A 16,658-nucleotide genomic window follows, 5' to 3' on the forward strand; every position below is an offset into this window, starting at 1 on the left:
CTGGGGGGGGGGACAGCGCGGGAGCACCGTGTGGGGGGCACGGGCAGCTGGACACACAGCTGGGGGGTGGGTGCTGAGCCCCCGGGGCACCCCCACGCTCCCCATCGCTGCTCCGTGCCATCTCCGTCCTCGCCTCCCCAGTCAGACGTGGGTGAATCCTGTCCCCCCCGCGGTGTGCCGAGCCCCCCGTGCCCTCCTGCCACCGCTCACCCCCGTCAGGCTCTCCTGGGGGGACACACGGACCCCCCAGAGCTCCAGCACCTCTCCCAGCCCCGCTCCCATCACCGCACTCTGTGGTCGAACGCCCCGAGCCCGGTGCCCTGGGTGGGAGCATGGGGGCCGCATCCTGCGGCACAGCGAGGTCCAGAGCCGGGACCAGCCACGGGTTCCTTGCGCAAGCATCCAGTAAGGCCCAGGAGCTGCTTGCGGCGCTGCTGGCCCGCTCAGGACCCCGGTCCTTGCCCCCAGACCCAGCCGCGTGGCCCCATGGCTGGCACAGAGCCCCAGCTTACAGTGCTGGGACCAGCAGAGCCCAGCTGGGACCAGCAACGTCCCCCTGGCAGTGGGATCACGGCTCGGTCCCCAGCCACCCTCGGCAGCCCCACGGGGCTGGGAGCAGAGCAGAGCCGCTCACCCTGCCCTAACGCGGCCGTCGGGGGAAGGAGAGCATCCTGCCCGGCCAGCGCAGGGCCCGAGGCAGAGGAGCCCACCCATCGCTCCCTCCACGTGCCACCACACATTAAATAACCCCAAACCTGCTCTGAGAAACAGGAAATGAGCGAGGGCCCGGGCTGATTAGTTTTACTTACAGGGGAAAAGAGCCTTAACAAGGAGTTGGAGTTCCCTAATTAGCCATTTGATTTTCCTTAATTACCAGAAGAATAGCAAGGCAGAGCGTCTCCACACTGCAACACATTAGATGGAGCTGAGAGCCAAGCTCTTTGCCATCAGCTCAATTTTTCACTAATAAATGAAAACCCATTCCCAGAGGGATATAAATATATAAAAAAATGGCTCGTTCTTTCCCTCAAATGGTCTCTGAGGACAGCCCGAAGTTTTCTGGCTGGGTGGGAATTCGGCCAAGCCACAGATCAGCTCCAACCACCTTCACTGGTGCTTTGGCCAAGCGCTCGGATTTTTGTATGGTTCAGTAAAGTTGCTGAGCACCCCCAGCGTGGTTTGATCTCAGCAGGACAGGGCAGGTCCTCTCAGCAGATGTAATGACATTAGCACTGTGAGTTCGGCATTTCTACCAAAGTGCAGTGCCCAACAAAATGGTGGTTGAGCACAATCCAACGAGGGCAGAAGTGTGATACGATTCACGTGTGACCTTGAGCACAGGACAGAGCTGTACTAGGAGAGCTCTTCCTCAAACATGCTGGAAGCGTCCGGCCTTGTCCAAAGCTGCAGACTTACAACAATCTTAATTACCTAATGTTTTCTCCCCTTGTGTCCATAATAACCTCACAGGAGGCTGAAAACATTAATTTCCCATCCAATTCTGCAAGTGGTTGCAGCTCCTTGCCTAACAGAGATGCAATTAACAGCTTTCCTGCTTCTCTTCTGTTCATACATAAACAGTCCTGGACACAGGCTGCACAACCAAAGTCACATGAAAGTGCTGAAGTTTTGAAAACAAACCAAACAGCCCGTACGAAATTTGGGGAACCTTTATTTACAAAAGAGCTGCTGGCTCTTAGCGAGAGCCAAAGGGACGGGTTAGCTCCAGGCAGCAAGGCTCACGTTCCTCTTCCTCCAGAGGGGGAAGAAATGGCTCCATTAATTACAACACAGGTATGTACAATGAAGCTTCCCCTCAGAGGAGCAAGTTCACTCAAAGGATGAAGTGCAAGGAAACAGGAATTGTCGAGCCCGTGCCCCATTCCCCAAGGTACCGGGTATTTGTTTCCCTTTCACTGGGGATTGTTTACCCCCTGCTACCACCCACCACCACTCTGTCTGTGCAAAGGCTGAACCCAGAGCTCGGCCGTTCTTTGTGCTAGCCCAGAGCCACAGGAAGGCAGCAGGTTTCTCTCCTCCCAGGCCCTTGGCCCCCAGCTGACGTTGCCTTGGGGATTCCCTTCTAGTTTCTGTAAAAAAAACTCCTTTTCTTCCTCCCCTCTATTTTTTAAGGGCAAAAAGGGATGAAGCACAAAAATCAATGCAAGAAAAACCTAGCAGCACTGCTGGACAGCCGCTTGGCACTGCCTGACCGGCAGCACCAGGACAACGCTTTCAGAGAGCTCAGGAGAGCTGCTGCTCCTTGGTTCCAAACACCGTCAGGGGAGGAAGCTCCAAGCTCTTCCACTCGGCACCCGTTGCTCTCTCCGTGCCCCACAGAACGCGCTCTCAGGAATAGCTGAGAGGCATCCTCCTCCACAGCCCCCCACACAAGCAGTTCTTGATCCAGCGCTGCTCCCACTGCTTCACCGCAGTGACTTTGTTTGGCGATTTCAGCATGGTAACACAGCCACACCTGGAGGGAAACAGAGAGGTGCGACTCAGCACGGCAGCCACAGGGGCCCAGGAAACAAGCCAGCAGTGCTGGAGCTTCTGTGCAGATCACACAGGGATCAAGGAATCTGAGGAGGAAACGAGCTTTGGTCATTTGCAGGTGATGTTTGTGAGCACTAAAAACCAGCTGAAACCACGTGAGCAATTATCTTAAATGAAGAGAGGTTATCTTGGAACAGAAGAAGGCTGTCTTCAAGACAACAGCCCCCAGCTGCTATTTATACATAAAACAGCAGACATTCATCTTATAAAAATGATCTGCTACAGAGACTTTCTATTAAAACCAATAATTAGAGCTAATTCAATCACATGATCAGATGGGTGTTTGCTCCCTGCACCATTATTTCAAGATCCAGGCTCTTTTGTGAGAGTGGATGAGGGGGACAGCACAAAAGGACTTTAAATGCAAACCTAGCTTGAAAAACTTTCGCAAAATGGTACCACGGATACCGTGGTTATTCCCTCACCACCTCCTCTCCAAGAACAGAGGTAGTGTCAGACCTGCAGGCTGAGCTTGGGATCTCTCATCACTAACAAAGACTCAGGTCTCTGTTTACCCGTGTAATCTGCTCTCCTATTTTTTTTTCCTGTTAAAGCAGTATCGTATTTATTCCATGCTGTCATACCCAGCCCTCAGATGAAAAGCGGTTCAACCACGGGCAGTGAAGAATGTAGTTAATTCTCAAAGAGCTGGGGTTACTTTTCAGGGCAAAGCAATGTGATTTTTAATTTAACAGCCATGCTGCAATGATAGCAGCAGCTATCTTGAGTCAGTCACACTGCTCTTCACTAAGCATTTTAAGGATCTTGGTCTTCCAGATTAGGGATATCTTAAACATAACCACAAGTGCTTTCTTTCAATGCAAGCCGTAGTGCCGTAAATGAAAAGCCTTATTTTAGAAGAAGCATTTCCTCCTGCAGGCGTAATTCACACGAAATGTTACTGGGATACCAGTTGGGATGGTAAACAGAGACTAAAGGAGCTTTTGAATGACAAAAAGAACAGCTTGAGTTTCTGCCAAGACCTCCTCTGCATCTAAGGGATTATGTTTGCATCGCTTACCTGGTACATGACTTGCATTCTTCTGTGGGGTACGCTCCTAAATGGAGCCTTCTCAGATGATCAATTTTGGGCTGTCCAGGTGCCCTGGATAGGAAGAAGAATGGGAACTTTTCTAGAATATCAACTCAAAAAGCTGTTTCCAGGACAGCGAGCTGCATTTTGATGGCCAGTGGGGCCCAGGCTTTGACTACCTAGTCTGTAACGTGCCACTGGATTCAAGGGCATGCTTGCACAGATCTAACCGTGAACTAGCACTTTGCCCCCTCCTTTTGCCACCTCTTCAATACTTCAAATTCCTAGTCAGCTGCAAGTTAAGAAAGGAGTTCAAGCACAGAGGACACTCTCTTGGCTCACGTCTTAACAGATGCCCCAGATCCACTGACCTCTCAGAGATGGAAAAGATCCCAGACCTCCCAGCACCCTCTTCCAACCGTGCCACCTATTTGTTTCAGATCTCTGTACCTTACAAAGGCATCAAACTGGGAAGAGACAGTGTGACCAACGAGCCCAGGAGCTTTTCCAAACTGCAGCCGGACAAGCTGTTTGTTCTGCAGCTTGCTGATAATGCCGTCGTTGATAGGCAACCAGTCAATATTGGGAATGAGCAACTGGCTGGGCAGGAGGCAGCATTCATCTATCAGGGTATCATCTGGCTCCGTTATGTGATTTTCCTCACGACCTACATGGAAAAAAAAGGCGGAGAGTGAAAGAACCAGCGTGATCTTTAGATTTCTCATTTACAGATCAAGAGAACTGCGCGCAGCTTCCTCCTCCATCCGCCAACACAGCACGGAAAACAATAAACTTGGCAGCTGTACTCGCCCTTTCTGAACACTACAGACCCACTCAGAAGTTACTCCCCGCAATTAATTCTATCACGCACAATCCACATTATGGAAGATTCTTTTGTTCGGGGAAACCGGCAAACACTTACAGCACAGCCAGAGTTTCGTTAGAAGCCTGAAGAGGAGGGACATGCTGTCCTGGGTGTCAGAGGTTGCTGTGTAGACAGGGAGGCAGCTTGGCTTTAACAGCCCCCAGATACGGATCACCACCATCAACTCCCTGAACATGCCCAAGGACGCTCCATCGCGCAGAAAGCTGTGACCCGGCCGCACAGGAGAGCCCTGCAGAGGGGAAAAACAGCTGAGACTGGGACTCGGGCACAGACTGACAGAACCACTGTTCCATTCCCAGACAACTCCCTTTTTTCAAGCAGCAGACACCCGTGGAACTCGTGGCCAGAGGATGCTGCAGAGGTTAGAGGCATACAGAGGTTCATAGGACTGCCTGTTCTCAGGCCCGCAGGCTCTCACCTGGTTAGGCAGGCTGGCCAGCAGGTAGAGCACAAAGTCTCCCACCCACTGAATGAGTTGCTGCAGGGACTGCAACGTGGTCATCTCCAGGACAAACTCTTCTGTCTTCAGGTTGATCATCACCTTGTCAATGTCTGAAACAGAAGCAAGACATCTGGCTCAGGAAGAAGATGGATCCAAACTTCACCTCCTGTCCGTGTGGTGTGGGAAGAGGTCACACCCTCCTCCTCTTCAGACACGGGAAGCCACTATGAGCCTGTGACACTTTACATCAAATTTGAAAGGGGAACGATCCGAAACAGAACACTCAGAAGGCAACGCCTGATGTTACGAGCGATGACTACCTACCTATATCTGTGATCTTGGAGCAGATCTCTGTGAGTCGGTCCCCAGGACTCTTGTCCGGGGTGTTGAGGAAGTGCGGGCGCAGCAGCGACTTCAAGGTGCAGCTGATGGCAATCAGGAACAGCTTGGCATGGTAGTCACACACACGGGCTATCGTGCTGGAGGAGAGCTTGCAAAGAGATGCCTTCATGGCAACAATGCGAGTGGAGAGGACCTGAGTGACAGGGAGACACCAGGAAAAGGTCAGAAGTGACGGCAGAATTAGGAGAAGCTCATTATTCTCCTCTCTATTTCTGCTACATGGACGACAGGAGTAGTGAGTGTTGTTCTGCGCACCTACTAACTGTGCTACTGTTCCAGATACGCTGACAGAATCTGTCAAAAACTGGCTCCACCGGCTCACCAGAACTTTCCAACAGGTACAGACCCATTAATGTCAGTGACAACGAATGCTGCGTAAACAGAGGTTCTTCGCAACTCGAATGCTGCGCAGGCAGCACATTCAAAGCACAGCCAGGCTGTTAAAGCCCTCTGTCTTCTGAGCTCTAGCAATTACTGCTCCTGCCTCCCAGGCACCGAGACCTCTCCCTGTGCCCACCCTCTGCCGTGAGACAGGGAGCTTCCAGCCCCACTGACCTGCTGCAGGGCCGCGCTCTGGCGCATGTACTCTTCGTGCAGCTTCTCCACCAGGTTCTGGACCATATTGGGTTGGACGTGGAGCAGGATGTCCCACCAGTCATAGCCAGTCACCATGCAGTACTCCAACAGGAACAGCAAGTGACGCAGGGACGTGTTCATGTCCAGCACGTGGCCCATGGAAGGGGAGATACGAAGCATGCTCAGCTGAACGGAGGAGGCAAAGGAAAACCTGCGTCAGGAACTGGGTTGAAAACATTCCACAAAACACAAAACCCACCAGGTGACACAGGGTGACCTGCAGCTCACTCCTGACCCAAAGACACAGCAATGGGATTCCTCCCGCCTTGTTTAACACGGATCACACAGCTGGAGGTAACATTCCCAGAGTTTTTCTCAATGATCCATCACCAATCAGAGAGAGACAGACAGCCCTGGAGAAGATGAACACACACACGCCCCACAGCCAACAAAATCCAGTACCTTCCCATGACTATCAATGCCAGCCAAGGCCAGAGATGTCCAGGAGAGCTGCATGGCTTTGAAGTGAACTAAGGGACCAGCAGTTCGCTGCCTTTTGATAGTCTGCTCGTCCACTGGGCGCTGGGAGGAAGAGCCATAGAAGACAGCCATCATTTGCAAGGAGAGGCGATGAACAATGTGGACGCTGCCATCGTGAAAAGCCAAAGCCAGGCCTGGGGAGAGAAGACAACCAAAGGTGAGCAAGGAACTTCCCCCCGTATAACCTGGACCTCGCCCAGAGAAGGAGCCACTGAAAGCTCCTGTGGCAACACCACAGCACCCAAAGAACAGTAACGACTCCTTACCCAATCCAGGGAAGAATTTGGTGTCATTCGCTACCTTCAGGTCCGTGTTGGTTAGGGAGATGGGCAACTTCGGCAGAGCCACAGCTGAAACCCGATCCAAGTCATTGGTGGCAGAAAGAATTCGCCACTTCAGTATCATGGGCTGCTTGTCTCCGACTTCGGGAAACAAACGAGACATCTCTCACTACCACCTCTGACTTAGGGGGCAGAAGAAGCCACCCGCCCCAGATTCCTGCCCACACCCGACTACGCAGCCATTCTACCAGACCAGTGTATTTCCCCCTTTTTTTCTGAGCTCAGTAACTGCACAAATTACGACTTGTTTTGCGCCATCTCTTTTGATGGAAGGCTCTGCTGGCAGCAAGTAATAAATCTTTATGTACAACGATCCTTTACATTTCACTGGAGCAAAACGTGTATGTTTGATTTTGTTATACTTGAAATCAGGTGGAAGAGAGATGCAGACCGGGTAGCTCGACTGAGCCGCTTGCTTGCTGCACAATTTTTTCCTTCTAGAAGACTCAGCTGGCTCTGTTCTCAGCAGGAAGAGTGGTTGTGCAGCAAAACAGAAAATGTTTTATTGAGTGAAAGTAGCAATTGAACCACTTCCTGGAAACCAGCAATTTATTGCCTAAGATGCAAACAAACGGATGGAAGGGAACATGACCGAGAATACCGGAAAAATAACTGTGGGACTCTGGATAATCCCATACGCGTGGTAATGGACCTGTGAACCTGCCTCGCATTCTCTCTCAGACCAGGCTCCTGCTTTTACAAGTACCAGGTGCTGAAACTCACCCACAGGAGAGATTTGCTGGAAGATGTTATTGACAGGCAAGCCCTCTTTCCGGAGAGACCAGCACTCCACGATGCTGCTGTTCTGGTTGGAAGCACAAAGCAGCACCTGCGGAACAGAAACCCGTGCTTCTGTACGCTCAGAGCTTACCATAGGGAACAACACTACCCAGGGGCATTTTCTGCCCTTCTCCTGCCCCATTTCGAGGCTTTCTCCTAATTATCTCGTCCTCCACCAGTGAAAAGCAGAGCACTGTATCAGCAATACATAACGGCGAAGTCCCCAGCTCCGGCTGGAACAAAAGAGGCAGAGCTCTGCACCGCGCTACCACAGCCTGTGCCTCTCCAAACCACAAATGGTCTCAGCTCCAAACCTGTAACCTGCCGACGCCGTCCCCGTGCATCAGAGTTCAGGGAAAGGAAAGGGCAGGAGCTGAACTGACTCTGAAGCCGGAGCAGACGCGGTGTTCTCCAGCACGGCACTCGGTGCTCTCCACAGGGAAGAGGAGCTCAGGCTCCCTGAATCACTTAGCTTTCCACAATCATATTATCGATACCCTGGCAAACAGAGTTAAGCTGCTAAATTAAGTCCTACGGATCCAGAGCTCCGAGTGTTCTGGAGAGGGACTGCTTTGAAGCCGAGACCTGAAGATGAAAGACTTCGTGCCCCAGAACCTCCCGAACAGCTCAGAACTCCCGCACCAACCAGCGGCGGGGCCGTAAAACAAACAAAGCAGCAAATAATCAGGCTAATGAAGAACGGGGCTTTGCAGAGAGCTTTTCCAGGAACTGGAGGGCTCACCCATTACACCCCGGACCTTTTAAGTGCAGGCTGCTCAAGTGAGGCTGAAGGAGCAGCCTCTCCAGAAACTGCAACGAGAAACGCAAAGGGCATGGCAGGACACGATGGCTGCTCTCCAGGGCCGCGTGGGGAAGCCCAGGTTGGGACAAGCAGCTCTCTCCTTTGTTATTCGAGGAGCTCCTGCTTGTTTCAACAGCAAAGGCTCACCTGCTCTGACATGTCCCGAGCTAGGAATTTCAGGTGGGTGATTGCTGGGTACTTGTCCTTGCGGGCAGGGTCCGTGGTGCAGCGCATGAAGAGGGAAGGCAGGATTTCCGTGTCTATCTTGCACTTCTCGTTCACCACGCTGACGCAGACTTTGTAGAACTGGACAGGGGAGGTGCTGCTGCCGTCCGACGTGGCCACCACGATGTTCCCCCCACCAGTGAAGGCAACATCCGCCAGGGCAACGCGGCAGCGCAGCCGGCACAGGCTCTCCGTGGACGTCAGCACCTGCCCGTTGGGCTTGAGGAGGGAGACGGTGACCAGGCCGCTGATGGTGACGGCGATCCAGCCCTCCATCGGCTTCCCACCGAACAGCGTCAGCGACGGCGAGAACTTCACCCTGGAAAACTTCTCGCCGAAGTTGGATGCCCCGGACTGCGAACGGAGACCAGCGACACGGAGACGTTTGTGCCCGGTGTCTGCGGAGCGCTTACAGCGGCGCAGCTCCGCTCCCCGGGCCGCTGACCAGAGGCAGGTCACCGAGCTCATGCACCCGACGCTGCCGCGAGACCCCGGGGAAGGGCTTTCCCCTGGCCCTGAGCGGGTCCAGCTTTACAGGCGGCGGCAGCAAGACACCGAGCCCTCAGCAGAGCTCTCGGAGCAGCTCAGACGCGGAGCTGCCACCGCGCCTGGAGGAGCGACGTCCCCTCTCCCCTTTCACAGCCTGCCACCAACCCGCTGCACGACCCCGGCCCCTTTCTGTGCCTCGGTTCTCCCGTGCTAAAGGGGAGAGATTTCACTCATCGCTGCACGAGTTAACGTTTAAAATGCGAAGAGGTAACTCGTCCTTGGCAGACTTTCTGTCTTCTGAGCCGTGCTCCTAAACCAGCAGCGTACCTACGTACGCACGTGGCTCCCGTTACTGAATCCCCGGACCAAACCCCACGACCTCGAACACGTTTGTTCTGAAGCGCTGCCGGTAGGCAAAGCAATGCTTTTGTCTCCATTTTACAGCCTGAGAAATTGGGGCAGACAGAGTAAGAAAGGCAAGCTAAAAGCACCAAGAGAATCGAGGCATCCCACGCTGGAATTCAGCAGGAACTGGGAAACTGCTCTTTCTTTCTGCCACGACAAAGTCCCCAACCCGACTCGCCCAAGGCCACGGAAGAAGCCCACGGCAGAGCAGAAACACGCAGAGCAAAACCACGCCACAGCCATGCCTCTGCTAATGGCTGCTAATCACACGGGCGCCCTGCTAATGACCGCAGCCAGCCCTCCTGACCCTGCGCAGGGCCGGGACACACCTTTTCCACGTGCAGAGCCAGCTTCACGCCGTTGTGCAGCCAGGACAGGGCCACGACGGGGTCTCCCTCCACCATGCTGCCCACTGTGTTCTCCCAGCTGTTGGCCAGGTGGTCGGTCATGCTCCAGCACTTGATGTGGCCGTCTGCGTCCGCTGAGAGCAGCCTGGAGCCTGCGGGCAAAGAATGGACGGTGAGACGAAGCCACCGCGGCGCGGTCAGACAGAGCCCCTTGACGCGCGGCTGCGAGGCGACGACGGGCTCCCTGCAGCGAGCCGCACACGCGGGAAGCGGCGTGACGGGGACGAGGAGCGAGGCGCGAGCTCACCTGACTGGTCCCACTCCAAGCAGGTGATGACCTCGGCGTGCCCGGAGTTGACGGAGTACACGTCCCAGGGGTGCTCGGTGTCGATGATGTGCACCATGTGCGTGAGGTCTGTGCGGGAGGAGCAAGGAGACGGCAGCCCTCGTCACCAGCTACCGGGCGGGCACTCCTGCCCCACGCACCCTCCGTGGAGGCAGGGAACCACGGCATGGGTGAACCACGACGTGCTTCAACCACGACATAATGCTTTAACCACGACATGCCTTGCCCACGACATGGCGCTTTGCCCACGACATGCTTTAACTACGATGTGTTTATTTTAACCACGACGTGTCGCGTTGCCCACGACGTGTTTTAACTATGACGTGTTTGTTTTAACCACGACATATCGCGTTGCCCACGACATATCGCCTTAACCGTGAGGTGTTTTACCCCCGACGCGCTTGTTTTAGCCACGACACGCGTTAGCCGCGCGCTGTTCCCTGCCGGCCGGGCTCGCCAAGGGCACCGTGGGCGCGGTGCAGGCCGGGCCCCGCTCGCCCCGCCGCAGGGAGGCCCCCGCGCCCCCCCCCCCCCCCCGCACCCTTCTCCTCCTCGTTGCGGAGGTCGGTGGTGAAGGCGATGAGGTTGCGGCAGGACCAGGCGCACACCAGCGGGATGGACGGGCAGTGGTTGCTCTTCGGCCGCCGCTCCCACTCGCACACGTAGGCCAGGTCCATCGCCGCGGGGCCTGCCGGCGGGGCCGGGGCCTACCGGGGGGGGCCGAGGCCTACCGGGGGGTCCGGGGCCTACCACGGGGCCCCGCGCCGCCGCGCCGAGGCCCCCGGGCGCCCGCCCGGCGCGCGCCTGGCGCCGCCGCTCAGGCACCGCCGCGGACAGCCCGGGCCGGAGGTCCTCGCCGGAGGAACTGGAGGGGGGGGAGCCAGCGGGTCATTTGCATAAGGTCTACCCAGAAGGCATCGGGGGTGGAGGGAGGGGAGCAACTGGTGGGATTTGGGGAGATTGGGGTGAAAACAGGGCCAATTGGGGCGTTCGGTGGGGAAAGGAAGCAGTGGGGCGTTAAGGTGCTTAGTAACGAGTAGGAAATCCCGCCACCCTATCCTTAGCATTCTTCCACGGTGACACTTTAAATAGGGCCGCGGAGGCACAGCGGTTCGTGCTCGCTTCGGCAGCACATATACTAAAATTGGAACGATACAGAGAAGATTAGCATGGCCCCTGCGCAAGGATGACACGCAAATTCGTGAAGCGTTCCATATTTTGGGCCCCCGGCCGGCGGCCCAGGGGGCTCTGGCCTCCTTTGTTCCATCCGTTTTGTTGTTCCTGTGCCTTTATTGTCGTCTTTGTTGCTCCCCTGGGCTCAGTGCTGCCATGGGCCCGCTGTCCCCTGGGCTCCTTCTTGCCTTTGCCTCGTTGTCCCCTGGGCTCAGTGCTGCCATGGGCCCGCTGTCCCCTGGGCTCCTTCTTGCCTTTGCCTCGTTGTCCCCTGGGCTCAGTGCTGCCATGGGCCCGCTGTCCCCTGGGCCCACCACTCCCAGTGATGCTCCCGCTTCCCTCAGACCAACCCACACCCAAGGCCCGCTGACACCTCGGCTGCCCCGCAAAGCCCCACCGGGGGTCCCAGCTCCCCACCCCCACACAAAGACAGATCTACACACATAAAACCACGCTGTATTACAATTAAAAACAGCCCCGCTGCCCTGCGCAGGCTGTGGCGCCAGCTCCAGCACTGCCGGCCCCATGCGCAGGCCGGGCTCCGCACGGAGCGGCCGGGCCCAAACCGAGCACCGGCGGCAGCGGCAGGGCCGGCCCGGCCACCACAGTGAAAACACCCGGTTATAAATACAGGCACGGACACGGCCCGGGAGCACGGCCCCGCGGCGGGCACACGGAGCGGGGCCGGGGGCAGGAGAGCGAAGGCTTCGGCGCCGGGCAGGGGGCAGGCCAGCCCCCGCCATCAGCTCATCTGGCCCAGGTAGTCTGAGAGCAGGAGCTGGGGGGGCAGGAAGACGCGGTGCTTGTTGCTCACTTTCATCTGGCGCTTGCCTTCGATGTCCGAACCTGGGGGTGAGCAGAGCGCTTAGCATCACCCCGCAACCCTGGCCCGGCCGCGGCCCCTCCTCGCCATCCGCTGGGTGCCTGCAGCCCCCCCGCCGTCCCCAGCCCCTTCCCGGTGTCCCTGTGGCACCCTGGGCTCCGCTTTGCGTCGTTAGAGCTCCCTCGCTGCTCTGCAGTGCTAACGAAGCGCTCGGCGGCGAAGGCTCCTCCGCAGAGACAGAGCCCAGAGCCTCTCCCTGGGGTATCCACAGGGCTGAGCCCAGCGAGCAGCCTGCTGCTTCGAGCCATCCCAACCCAGACCGAGGGGAAGGGGCGCACGAGATGCCCCGAGGCAGAGCTCTGGACACGGTCCCGGTGGTGGGCTCCAGGCGGCCAACATCACCCATGCACCAGCGGGGTGGACGCAGCCCAGCTCCCGCGGTTATCTGCGAGCCGCAGCGGGAGGTGGGACGGGGGAGGAAGGGAGGAAGAGGACGAGCTGGAGAGGGGAGATAGCAATGGAGGGGAAAAACAAAAACAAAAACAAACGCGAGGCTCTTACTGGCAGACACGAGGTCCATGTACTGGCAGAGTGCGTGGAGCAGGAGTCGCTCGAAGCTGGGGGAGATGGGGGATGGGGTTAGAGCTGATGTGGTGCACGCCGGCGTTGTCCTGCCCCAGGTTTTCCCAGGGAGCCCAAGAGGGCAGAGGGGGCACAAAGAGCCACAAGTCCCCGCGTGGGGATGCCCCAGGTCTGGGCTCATCCCTCCGTCGGGTGCCCTGGACCAGGGGTGCCCCCAGCCACATCCCGGGAGCGGCAATGCCCTGCGGTGTGCGATACCTGTTGTCCATCAGCGCCGTGTAGACAGAGTGTGGGGTGACTGAGAAGAATGCCAGCAGCTCCTCCTCCAGGCCCTCCAGCGTCCCCTGCAAGGAAAGCAAAGGCACCACTGAGAGGGCGAATGCGAGGAGCCAGGCGAGGGGGCACAGTGTGGCAAGCCCCAGCCGCTCATCCCCATGTGGCTCCGTGCCCCACAGCCATGAGGGCTGTGATTTTGAAGAGCTGCAGCCCAGCCAGGGGCCCGGCAGAGCCACGAGCACTTTGAGATCCCAGCCATCCCCTGCCACGTCCACGCAGCCGGAGGCACGAGGCAGCAAGCTGCAAAGCAGGGAGGAATCCGGCCCTGCCAGCTCCACGCTTCGTATGCCAAGTGCTGGCATCATCCCTTGTGCACGGAGCGGCGACGGCCAGGAGAGCCTCGTGCCTCGCATCTCCTTTTCTCCTGGCAGTCAGAGATCAGCTCCAGTGCAGCTCTCCAGAGCACCATGACCCCAGAGACAAGCAGCAGAAACGAGTCTCATTTGAGGGCAAATTGAGCAGGAGCCAACAGGCAGGAGGAGCTGAGGCTGCTTTTAGAGACAGAGCTCTAATTAGAGCAAGAAAAACAAACAGAGCAGGGAAACAGCACCGCTGAGAAGGGAGCAGGGAGCCAGGCGCCCCAGGGCCCGGCTGCGCGTGGCAGCTCGCTCCTGAGCCAGCCGGCGCGAGGCCACGGTGCCGTGGTGCAGGTTCACCTGCCCGGAGCATTATGTGGTTTGACCCCTTTCAAAATGCATTTCAGTTTTTCCAAGCATCTTCACGTGGACGAGTCTGAAAACCCCCCAAGGCTCCTTTGCTGTCCTTGGGGGCAAGCACGCCTGGTTTCTTCTATCCCTCGCTGAACAGGGACCAAAAACCGAGCAGGTAAAAATGCCCTGCAGCTCCCAGAAAACCTCAGCCGAGCCAGGAAAAGCCCCCTCTCTGCACAGGCAGCTGAACACGACGCCAGCTTCCAGCCCCTGCTGCAGGGGTAACACGAGAGCAGGAGCTCATTGCCCGGACCTCATCTGGAATCCTGGGCTCAGTGCCGGTCTGTGGGCTCGGGGACAGCACCAGGACGCATCCACGGGCCCTGCCCCAGCCCCCCTGCCCCCGGCTCACCATGGGGATCCTGCCCCGCTTCAGGGTGGAGCGCAGGCGGCGGCTGATGCGCTGGAAGCACTCCTTGGGCGTGTAGGCAGGGTGCTCTGCGGCCACGGAGGGAAGACAGAAGGGGCTCGGATGGGGTCTGCGGCCCCGCGGAGGTGCCCAACACCCCCCAGGACCCAGCCGGCCACCACAGCCACTGCCAGCCCCCCATGAGCTCCCCCCAGTCCGCAGTGGGGTCTGCAGGGCCGGACCCCTCCCAGCAGCACCCGAGGGGCGAGCGCAGCACCGTGACCGCTGCAGGGAGCAGGATGCGGCCCTCGGGGAAGAGCACCCTTCCCAAAGCGCATGCAAGGGAGGGAAGGGAGAGGCTCTCCCACCCAGCACCTTTCCACTTCTCTTTGTTCTTCACAGGCAGCTTCCTCTCGTGCTTCTTCCGGGCCTCCTCCTCCAGGTAGAGCAGGACTCGCTCTTGCTCTTCCCCCGACCGGTTCATGAAGTCATTCCAGATCTGACAACACAAGGGCCCGGCCCCACCGCAGGCGTCGCGGGGAGCGCCGGCTGCCTCAGGCCCACCCGGCACCCCCAGGAGCACATTGCCCATCACACCCGCTCGGGGAGGAGCTGCAGAGATGGCACTCAGAGCCAACAACAAGGTGGTTTTCTACGGGGAGCCCAAGCGCCGACAACACCGTCCATCCGTGCAGTCCAGCCTCAGACCCAGGTCTACATCAGAGCATCTCCTTCTGGCTCGACCGAGAGCAGAAGAGCACCCAGAGCACCCGGAGCCAGGCGTGCAGCCCTGCAGCCAGAACGCCGAGCACCCAGCGGGGACAGGAGCCGAGTTTCAGAGGGCTCGGTCACGGAGCAGCACCACAACGCCAGCCGGGCCGCATGAAGCAACCGCGGGGTTTGGCAAGGGGCCCGGCGCGCAGGAAGCGCTGCAGCTCACCCAGGATTAACCTCTGCGGGCGCGGCCTGCCCGGGGCTGCTCTCAGCAGAGCTTCGGGCACCGCGGGGACAGCGGCAGCCGCTGCCAAGCCAGCGCCGTGCATCGGGGCCCCGGGCGGGACGGGCGGCCGCCTCCTACCTCCACGTAGGTCTCGTTGTTGCAGGCCTCGGCGAAGATGCTGGGGGTGGCGGCGTGGGCGAGCTCTGCCTCGTCGCTCCCGCACTCGTCTCGCTCCAGAAGCGTCATCAGGTACCGAGCTGGAGGAAGGGAAAAGCGGCGTCCCCGCCGAGGCTGCGGCCGCCGGCCTCCCTCCCACCGCTCCCGGCCCTTACTGTTCTCCAGCCTCTGCAGGCTCTTGCGGCCCTTGGCCTTGGGGATGAGGTCCGAGTTGCGGATGGCCTTGTTGATGTAGTACTGCTTGCGCTTGGAGGGGGAGAACCGCTTGGAGGGGGAGCTCTCCAGCGGTGGCAGGCAGTCCTCGATCCTCCTGCGGAGGACGCGACGGAAGGGACTGAGCGCCCCGAGACCCCCGGGGCACGAGGACAGGCGGGTGGCAGGGACGGGCAGCACCCAGCGGGGCTGCACGCGACGGGTGCCACATCCCCCCTGCCGGGCCCCGCGCCGGGCCCCAAGCACCGCGGATCCGGATCCGTCCTCGCCTCCCGGCAGCGCAAACCGACCGGCCCAGCACCGGGAGCGTTACTGCGATAAACCGACACCCCCAGAAGGGCTCCCCCGGGCCGCACGCAGCGTTGGGGTTTCGGTGGCAGCAATTCCCCGTCCGGGAGGTGTCTGAAGGTCACGGCCCGGCCGGGTTCAGGCCGAGGTTCACCAGGAGGCCCCCCCGGGGCTCTCAGCCCAGCCATCGGTGCCGTCGGGTTCACCGCGCCCAGCCCGACGCAGAAGCGTCGCTGCCCGGTGCCCGTTCACTGAGGTCCCCCCGGTCCCGGTGCGTTTGGCCACGGGGGGGGCGACTGGGAAGTGGGGGTCAGGCACCGGGTGCCCCCCGCCCCCCGACGGCCCGGGGAGGGAACCCCCACACCGGGAACCCCCCCGGCACCGGGAGCTCAGCACTGGGGCAGGGACCGCGTCCCCCTCACCGGCACCGGGGCCCTTCGGTACCCCACTGGCACCGGGACCCCGGCACCGGGACGGGGACAGGAACCGGGTCCCCCCCACCGGTAGCGGCACCGGGACCCCTCCCGGGGGCCGGGACTGAGACAGGGAGCGCGCCCCCCCCCGGCACCGAGACCCGGGCACGGGCACGGGGACAGGGACAGGGACCGAGACCGGGACCGGGACCGGGACCGGGCCTTCCCCCCCTCCGGCACCGGGACCCTCCGGTACCCCTCCGGCACCGGCACCGGGACAGGGACCCGGTCTCACCCCTCCAGCACCGGGACCCCCCGGGCCCGGGACCCCCCGGCCCCCCCGCCCCTACTCACGGGAGGGGCTCCGCGGGGCCGCGCCCCGCCGCGCCGCCCGGCAGCAGCACCATGGCGCGCCCGGCCTTAAAGGGGCCGCGGCACCGGCACCGGCGCCTCCGCGTCCCCGCAGGAAGTGGCGTCACGGGGG

At 59.2% G+C, this 16,658-nt stretch overlaps 2 protein-coding genes and 1 non-coding gene across 3 annotated transcripts; 1 reads left to right on the forward strand and 2 right to left on the reverse strand.

Moving 5' to 3' along the window:
• Positions 1-1,651: 1,651 nt before the first annotated feature.
• Positions 1,652-10,948, reverse strand: MED16 (mediator complex subunit 16). Its single transcript, XM_035569927.2, has 14 exons — positions 10,712-10,948; positions 10,132-10,239; positions 9,807-9,976; positions 8,506-8,937; positions 7,500-7,605; positions 6,702-6,857; positions 6,358-6,569; positions 5,875-6,081; positions 5,242-5,452; positions 4,894-5,027; positions 4,512-4,704; positions 4,040-4,256; positions 3,578-3,661; positions 1,652-2,476 (listed from the first exon to the last, which is right to left on the reverse strand). The coding sequence occupies exons 1-14, from the start codon at positions 10,845-10,847 to the stop codon at positions 2,350-2,352; spliced, it is 2,493 nt and encodes an 830-aa protein (XP_035425820.1). The 5' UTR covers positions 10,848-10,948; the 3' UTR covers positions 1,652-2,349.
• Positions 10,949-11,284: 336 nt separating this feature from the next.
• On the forward strand, positions 11,285-11,391 carry LOC118260079 (U6 spliceosomal RNA). The gene has a single exon (XR_004782161.1). It is a non-coding gene; the product is annotated as a U6 spliceosomal RNA (small nuclear RNA).
• Positions 11,392-11,779: 388 nt separating this feature from the next.
• R3HDM4 (R3H domain containing 4) lies at positions 11,780-16,627 on the reverse strand. The gene is made up of 8 exons (XM_035569928.2): positions 16,529-16,627; positions 15,416-15,570; positions 15,222-15,340; positions 14,519-14,642; positions 14,147-14,232; positions 13,007-13,092; positions 12,728-12,783; positions 11,780-12,189 (listed from the first exon to the last, which is right to left on the reverse strand). The coding sequence occupies exons 1-8, from the start codon at positions 16,579-16,581 to the stop codon at positions 12,086-12,088; spliced, it is 783 nt and encodes a 260-aa protein (XP_035425821.1). The 5' UTR covers positions 16,582-16,627; the 3' UTR covers positions 11,780-12,085.
• Between the last annotated feature and the right edge of the window lie 31 nt (positions 16,628-16,658).

Source organism: Cygnus atratus, chromosome 26, assembly GCF_013377495.2.
Source record: "Cygnus atratus isolate AKBS03 ecotype Queensland, Australia chromosome 26, CAtr_DNAZoo_HiC_assembly, whole genome shotgun sequence".
In the NCBI taxonomy this organism is placed as follows: domain Eukaryota; kingdom Metazoa; phylum Chordata; class Aves; order Anseriformes; family Anatidae; genus Cygnus; species Cygnus atratus.